Source organism: Peromyscus eremicus, chromosome 1, assembly GCF_949786415.1.
Source record: "Peromyscus eremicus chromosome 1, PerEre_H2_v1, whole genome shotgun sequence".
Taxonomy (NCBI): Eukaryota; Metazoa; Chordata; class Mammalia; order Rodentia; family Cricetidae; genus Peromyscus; species Peromyscus eremicus.
The window spans coordinates 95,142,555-95,150,579 of record NC_081416.1 but is presented as its reverse complement, the minus strand read 5'-3'; the positions used below and the strand labels follow the sequence as shown (position 1 = coordinate 95,150,579).

Below are 8,025 nucleotides of genomic sequence, written 5' to 3'. Positions count from 1 at the left end.
AAGAACTGCTTATAACTTCCAAGCCATCTTCCTAGCTATGATACTTTGATTTTAAACCAGAAGACAAAGAGATTAAAAATATTTTATAGGGAAAGCTTCAAGATTTTTATACATTTCATCCTATAAATGAAAATACTGGGGACTCTTGTTAGGAGGAGGAGTTTTAGAATTATTTAGGTATGCTGTAACTCTTTGATATTGGGTTACTCATTGAATATTATTGTTCTTTCAAGTCATTGAGCACATCCTCCTTTGTGATTTTGGCCCATGCCTCTGGGATTTCACCTGTGTCTATAAATTTTTTCTGGTATTTTTCCTCTAGTTTTGATCTGAAATGTGAGACAAACCATTTCCAGTATGACTGGGTGGATGAGTCTGGAGTGATGCTCCATGTGGCATAATCCCCTCCTGCCTGCCGATAATTCTTATATGGGATTTCTTGGTTATTTCCTAAAAGCATGAAGCGGTCACTTGCTACTGAACTAGTACAGCAGTCAATGACAAAGTTGTCTGTTTTATGCTTATGCCATCCACTGACAGCCTGAGGACGGTGGAACGGCACACTGTGGTCTCCCTCATGGTGGGGAATGGTGTTTGTACAAATTGCATTACACAAAGGACACTGTTTCCAGCAGCCACAGAGATGTTCAGAGAGAATTTTCTCAATGTCAGGAACCATTTCATCTATGGGCTTACTTGAGCAGTCCTCTTCTACCTTCTTCAGTGCAGGATCCAAAGCTGCACTCATGGCTTCTTTGAGAAACTCCATATCCTTTATCTCCTGGTGCTCAATGCTTATCAGGTCTCTTCTTGGAAAGATCAGGTTGCTCCCCAGGTGATCACAGAACAAATCCAACCAGGCAGAAGCAGTGCTGCCTTTATCTTTAGCTACTGCTGTGGACTCATGAATAGCAGAGAGGATGGCATTCTTGATGCCACCTAAACTTATTTTTAAAAAAGTCTTTATTTTTTTACTTCCGACATCTGAACAGTATTGTTTAATATGGCTTTCTATATAGCTGCTAAAAAATGATTTTGTGTAATGAAGGTACTCCCAGTACTTATCAAAGTTTTCTTCTTCTGCCAGAGAAATGAGAACATGTTTCTCCAGGTTAGCCCTGTTTCCATTGAATTCAGGGCAGTTGGCTCTCATGGCTCCAGCAATTTTAATGACCATTTTCCCTCTTATAGTGGCAGAGATGGCAGGGGTGAGCTTGTGCCAAAGAAAATCAACAAATGTTTTGATGGAGGTGGCACCTTGGCAGGAGATCTTAAAACTCATAAAGAAATCATCTTTCTTCCTCTCCAGATAGTTCACAGGATCATTTGCTCTCTTGAATGCTTTGTGCATTTCCTTAAAACTCTTAGATGCTCTTTGGAATAAGCATAATGACAACTCAATGATATATTTGCTTGTAAATGTGTATCTTCCCTCAGTAGATGCAGACTTTACTTCTTCTTCTATTATTCTCAGGATTTCATGAAAATAACTTGTATCGTAATCACACTGTTGCTTATGAATATTGTTGATAGTTTCATTAAATCTTGAAATAATATGGTCAGTAGTCATATTAATGGATTCCCTATCACAGACTTTTAATGTTCTAGTCATGATGTTATACTTCTTATTCATTTTTACATGTTCATCGTAATTTATTTGAAATTTATCTCCAGAATTTCTCATTAGTATGTCCACCATGTTTATCTCCTTTTGGAAATAGTCCCAAAGAATGTTTTCAGAATCTGTGTCAATGTCAGGTTCTATGACTTGAGGAAGATCTGAGGACACATCACAGACCCATTTTTTCCAAAGTGGATTGAATTTTTCATATAATTCTTCTTCATTTAATTCTTTACCCTTTACAGTTAAAGCCAACTTTCTGCTCTTTTCCAATATTTCATTTGCATAACTTGACTTTTTCTTATCCAGCCTTTCTTGATTTTTTTTTAAATGAATAAGTTCATTGGCTTTCCTTCTGGTGTCTGAAATAAGTGTCTCTTTAAGGATTATTAGTTTATTTTCAAAATTTGATTTCCACTGAACCAGTATTTCATTGTCTGGATCTTCATTAAAATATTTTTCAAGTTCTTGCTTAATTGCTGTATACTTTTCTGTGACTGGAGCCTCAAATATGCTTGTTTTGAGTGTCTGAACTTTTCCGTTCTGAATCTGATTGATCAACTGGTTCTGAAAGTCCAGCATGTGACTCCTCAGCTCCCAGGTCCAATGGTTATACATAGTTTCCAGCTTGCTCATGGCCATGATCTCTCTGGTGTTCCTGAAGCTGAAAATAAAGTTCTCATTTACTAGAGCTTTCCACAGATCTTGAACTCTAAATTTGACATCCGAGATCTTCATGATGCTACCTCTGGATTCCTGTTTGGCCGTCAAAATAATTATACTCTTTAGTTCCTGAACATTGTGACTATAACGAGGATTAGGAGGGGCCATTGGGGGATTGCCATCCCAGAGGTGGGCAAAGTAGTAGACATGATTATTGACATCAAACTTAATGACATCACTGAAGTGAGATACATTTGAGCACTCTTCTTGTTCTGCAGCTGTTACTGCCATTTCATCCAGTCTCTGCTCTAAGCACCTTCGTCCTTCCACATTTTGGTCTTTAGCTGTAATTTCTCCCACATTTTGATGGACAAAGAGGCAACTGGGGGAGATTTTCACTTGTTTCATCCTTAGAAAGGCTTGGACAGCTATTTGTAGAATATCTTGCATTTCAGAGGGATTCTCCCCAAAAATATTGATCAGAGTCAAGTTTCCAAGGCCAATGACGAAGGTTGCCAACTCATTGTCCCAGTTCTGGGATTTGTTGTTGAGTTCTGGAGCCCGAAGTCCTTCTGTGTCTACAACAAGCACAAAATCAAAGCCAAGTTCTTCTGTGAATGTCTCTTCTACCTTCAGGAGCTGCATGTATGCCCCCTTGGTACACCTGCCTGCGCTAGCTGTGAACTGCAGCCCAAACAATGCATTCAGTAGGGTAGACTTCCCTGAGCTCTGTAGCCCAAGGATAGAGAGAACAAATAGTCTTTTGTCTCCAAGTTTCTCTGAGATCTTGTCAAAAATAGCCGCCACCCACTTTAGAGGCACATAAGAAGCATCCCCATCCATCAGCTCAATGGGAACACCAGCTACCATCAAGTCTGCAGCAATTTGGGGGAGGCAGAGAAAAAGGCTATCTCTAGAGGAGGAAATTTCTTCCAGAGCTTCATATATCTGGCCAACTTCTCGTAGAAGGTGCTCAGTTCCTAAAGTGCAGTTAAGAATCTCAGTAGAGATGGCTTCTATCTGCTTCTGCCAGAGTGTCAGGGAGCTGCTCTTCTGTTCCTTTTGCTTTTCTCTTTGTACCATTAACCACAAATATCTTTGCTTTTCATGTAGCTTTTCCAGGTGTTCTGTAGTCAGGTTATCAAAAAACAGACTTAGCCACTGCAAAAAGTAGAGTTTGTTATGAGTTTCTGAATATTCTTGGAGAACTTCAAGAACAGAGTGCATTAAATCATTGAGAGGAAAGGCTTTTTCCAATTGCCGACATCGAATTATCCTTTTATCTGTCTCAATCTCACTCTTGTGTTGTTCAATGCTCCGATTCCCTTTTTCTCTCAGATGATAGAATTCTTTGTCCTTCTTACACCAAAGGTGCCAAAGTTGTCCCTGAAGGGGTAGTAAATTTTCTTTTGTCTGCGATAACTTGGATTCCTCCAGGAGGGCCATTATAATCTCTGCCTTTTCCTTGGCTTCCTTGCAGTCTCTCTGGTCCTCATCAATAAGGAATCCTTGTTTTTGAGCCATCTGTGAGCAGTCCTCTAGGCTGAGAGCAATATTAGAGAGCTCTAGAAAATGTTTGATGGCGTTTGAGAGCTCCTCTGTTAATTCTGCCTCATTTCTATTCCTGATGCCAATTCTCATTCTTTTACCAGAATTATTGGCTATGGCCTTTTCTTTGTCATCAATCAAGCAGATTAGGGGTATTGATGACTGACAGAGGTGTCTGACAAGTTTTTGGTTTTCTTTATTGTCATCAGAAGCTGACATGAGGATCACAATGAGAGAAGAGACATCCTGCAGGAAGCTGAGTTGTTGCCTATGTTCCTTGGCATCTCCATGAAGATTGGTGAAGGCTACACACTTGTCAAATCTGTCCTCACCTTGGCCCCCAGGACAGAACCAGCAGATCTCCACCACTCCCTCCATCAGGAGACAGTGATTGTTGCTTCCTCTGCAGTGTCTGTGAAAAAATACATCATGTTTATGTTTACTGAGGAGAGAGTTCATGATCTGAGATTTGGAAGCCGAGAGGCCATTTCCAACTCTAATGAAGGACACAATGGGGGTAGAAACACAGCACATCTGCTGATTCTTGTGACTGTAGCTCTTGTTCTGTAGTGATTTACTTGCATTTTGCCAACTTCTCCTAATTTTTCTGAGAGACCAGAGAGAAAATTCAATCTGAGAAGTGTTGGGATTTGGTACCACAAGGGGGAGTGCAAACTGACAAATGGAAAGTTTGGACAGAATATATTGCCTGGCAAGATCATCTGCACAGTGAAAAATGGTCATCTGGATGTCCATTGGGTGAATGTGGGGCTGAGACTCAGTGTCTGAAGGATAGGTAGGACTGTCATTTTCTTTAGTGACATCTTCATATGGATCAAAATCTTCATTTTCATGATCACAAGAAACTATAGAGATCTGGTTTTCTATGTTTTCGTCATCTTTGAAGACCAGATGTCTGAATCCACAATCTAGCATCAGTAGCTTTTGTAGGAAATAGAAGGGTAGTTCCTGTTCAGATCTTGGCTGTGTATTGTGTACAGAAGTCTTATAGATTAGATGGAAGTCAGTTCTGCTCATCCTTTTTGGGTAGTGATGTTCTAGGCCTAGACGCTTGAGTAAGTCTAGGAAAGGTCCTTTTTCTATCATATCCTTTTTGTTGTTTTCATTATTTTGCTGTTTATAAGGCTCTTTCTTTTCATAGCAGAGACTTTGCAATTGTTTTTTTACCTCATCCATTTTCAAAGAAAGGATAGTGGTTTTATAGTCCCCATCAATGAGTAATCTCAAATCGTTCTCCAGATTTTCCCAATCATGATGTGCTCCATGTTTCATGAGAACATGCGCAACTTCTTCAGACAACAATTGTCCCATATGTTGTCTTACTAATGTCAAACGTTGTCTTTTCTCTTCTGTAGAAATATCTGTGATTTCAACTGTGGCTCTGAGAGCGGTGAGCACCAGGAATGCCTGGCCTCTGTAGCTGCAAATATTTTTAAGTTCTTGGTATTTGTGTTGGACAGTTTGCATTTGATCCAAGAGGAAGTTTACCTCATTACACCCCAGAAGATGCTGAAAAATATTGTTTACCAACTGATAGCCTGCACCAGCTGCAATGGAGAGTAGCATCAGCTGCATGTCTGGCTGCTCTGTTTCTCTGAGGTACTTCAAGAAGGAGCCAAGAGCTGTGGTCACCTCATATGTAGCCATTCTTTTAGCTTCTTCCACTGTTTCTGGGGACTCACTTTTTATATTGACTTCCATCAGATTTTTGTGGATTTTCTTTAAGGTCTTAATGAATTCAGAAAATGAGGGGATTTTGACTTGTTCTTCCTCTGGCTCTGACTGATTGATCCATTGTATGATGGATTGTGCCTGAGGAAAGTTTGTCACTTTGTAGATATGAGGTTCTAAAAGGCTGCACAACTGAGATTTAATAAACTGAGTTTTATAAGTGGGTGAATTTTTGCAAAAGTTGACAGTGTTTATTAGAAAATTCTGCAGATCCCAATCTGTAAGGCATGTATTAATCCAAATGTTATAACTTTTTATTTTTTGACTCAATCTTTGCATGAAGTCTATCAACTTACTAAGCTGTACTTCTGGATCAGAAACCTCCCAGCATTTCACATCCTCTAGGAAAAGTCTAGCTTCTTTTCCAGCAGTAAGAAATTCCTCTCCTTCCTGAATCTGAGCAATGAGTCCAGTCAGAGCAGTGTAGTTGTCTTTCAGGCAGTTAGCCACTTGGAGGGCGTCCTTAAAATCACTTCTGTGGCTAGAGAGGATTATGTCCCAAATAGGTACCAACTGAAGTTCCCGGTCAATGACAGACCATGTTTGATTGCTAGCAACAAGACCAGCTGTCCACTGGGCAACTCCATCTGCTTCTGCTGGTCCACCTATCTGCGCAACAGAGAGTTTCACCTTTGTTTGAAAGTTTTGATGATTTGTATTGTCAGATGCTGTTTTTGAATGCGAGTTTGACATATTCAAACTTGAACTAGCTTTAACTCCAAAGCCACCATAGCTGCCCCTTATGTAAATATTCAAGGACTCTGCTGCCTGCTGCTTTATATCAGCCAGTTGCTCTCTTTTGAAACCCTCTGAAATGGCCTTCCAACAGTAGATTCCCCCCAGGTGCAGTGGGCCTTGGTTAGCATGAGAGCCAAACCTGTGAAAAAAGTTTTCAGCCCTGTGCCTCAGTAAGGGGACTCCATTTGGGTGTGTAGTTTGATTTAGGAGTTCTTCAATACTTTTTAGCTCCTGGAGAGCAGCCTTGGAGAGTTGAAGTTGATGGATGTGAAAGTGGCAAGTGGCCAGTGGGATGTAGCTGAACTTGGCTGAGCAGAAATAAGATTGCTCTGAATGTGATTGGTAGGTATCCCCAGATTCTATATGTTTACTTTGACCCACACCAGCTTCTAGACTAAGACCCCACCCTTCACCTTTAGCTGAGAAGGTTGAACTGAAACCCAGCTTCTCCATAGTCTGTGTGAACATGGTTTGTTCTTGAAAAGAGGAAAATTCCTTTGCTTCCATCCATGTGCCGTGCTCTGGGCCAACAAGTGAGAACTCCTTAGGGACACTGAGTAGCTGTTCTTTTTTCTGAATCAGGCTTCTTTGGTGGCTGGTCTTATAAATTCCTTGCAATGCCAGCCCTCCAGATGCCCATCTTACCAGATCTCTATCGGAGAGGTTTCCGCTGTAGGAAATTTTCTGCTCTATGTTCTTGAGATGTCTCTCCATTGTTTCAGTGACATCTTTCAGGGGCACCTCAGGCCCTGGCCAGCACTCTTCAGGGATCTCCATTGCTTGTCTCAGCTCTGCTTCTTTCCTCCTCACTGCCTCTTCCTGTCTGTTCTTCCCTTCTGACTGCAAGGCCCTCAGTTCCTGCAGTGCCTGTCCTGCCTGCTTCTGCCTGTTCCTTATCATCTCCCCTGGAGTCTCCTGGAACTCTGCAACACTCTTTGGCTGTGAGAGGTCAAGCAGCTTCTCCAGAGCCTTTTTCTCCCATGTGTGTTGTGTCTGGGACTTCAGCTTCTGGAGGTCTTTTTCTTTTAAGTATTGTAAGGCCTGGGCACAGGTCACACCCAGGTCTTCCTGAAGCTTAGGCAGCCAGTAGTCAACAGACAACCCCACTTCTGTCAGCATCTCCTGGAGATCTTGCCTTCTGCTCCTTAGCTGAGGCTCATCAGGGGTGCACTTTGTTGTTGCCATGGCTCTGTGAAAAACAGATGTGCAGTTAGTCTCGTCTGTGTCCCGACCTTAGGAAGTGTCAGATATGTGGCTAGAAGGGTGAATTATTAATGCTTCAACTCTGTTAGTCTTTTTCTTTTCTGTATTTGTTCCAGTGTATTTTAAAACAACTTTTTATTTGTGTGTGTGTGTGCAGCATATTATTGTGGGTGTTCTCAGCATGGCCTGCATCGTCTTGTTGGATACTATGGTGAGCTGCCACTTTGCCTGATTTTCTTTTCTTTTTTCTTTTTCTTTTTCTTTCTTTTTTTTTGAGACAGGGTTCTTCTGTGCAGCCCTGGCTGTTCTGGAACTCACTCTGTAGACCAGGCTGGCCTTGAACTCTGGAGATCCACCTGCCTCTGCATCCTGAGTGCTGAGATTAATGGTATGTGTGTAGCAGGAATCTTAAATGGTCTTATTAATAAAATCAAACCCGGAGCCAGGTATTGGGGTGAATGCTAGAAGATCAGAGAATCAGAACAAGCCATAGCCACCTC

At 41.3% G+C, this 8,025-nt stretch overlaps 1 protein-coding gene across 1 annotated transcript; it reads right to left on the bottom strand.

Annotated features, from left to right (window-relative positions):
* Positions 1-217: 217 nt before the first annotated feature.
* On the bottom strand, positions 218-7,507 carry LOC131915920 (interferon-induced very large GTPase 1-like). The gene has a single exon (XM_059269228.1). It carries the CDS (start codon positions 7,505-7,507, stop codon positions 218-220), a length of 7,290 nt encoding a protein of 2,429 aa, XP_059125211.1.
* Between the last annotated feature and the right edge of the window lie 518 nt (positions 7,508-8,025).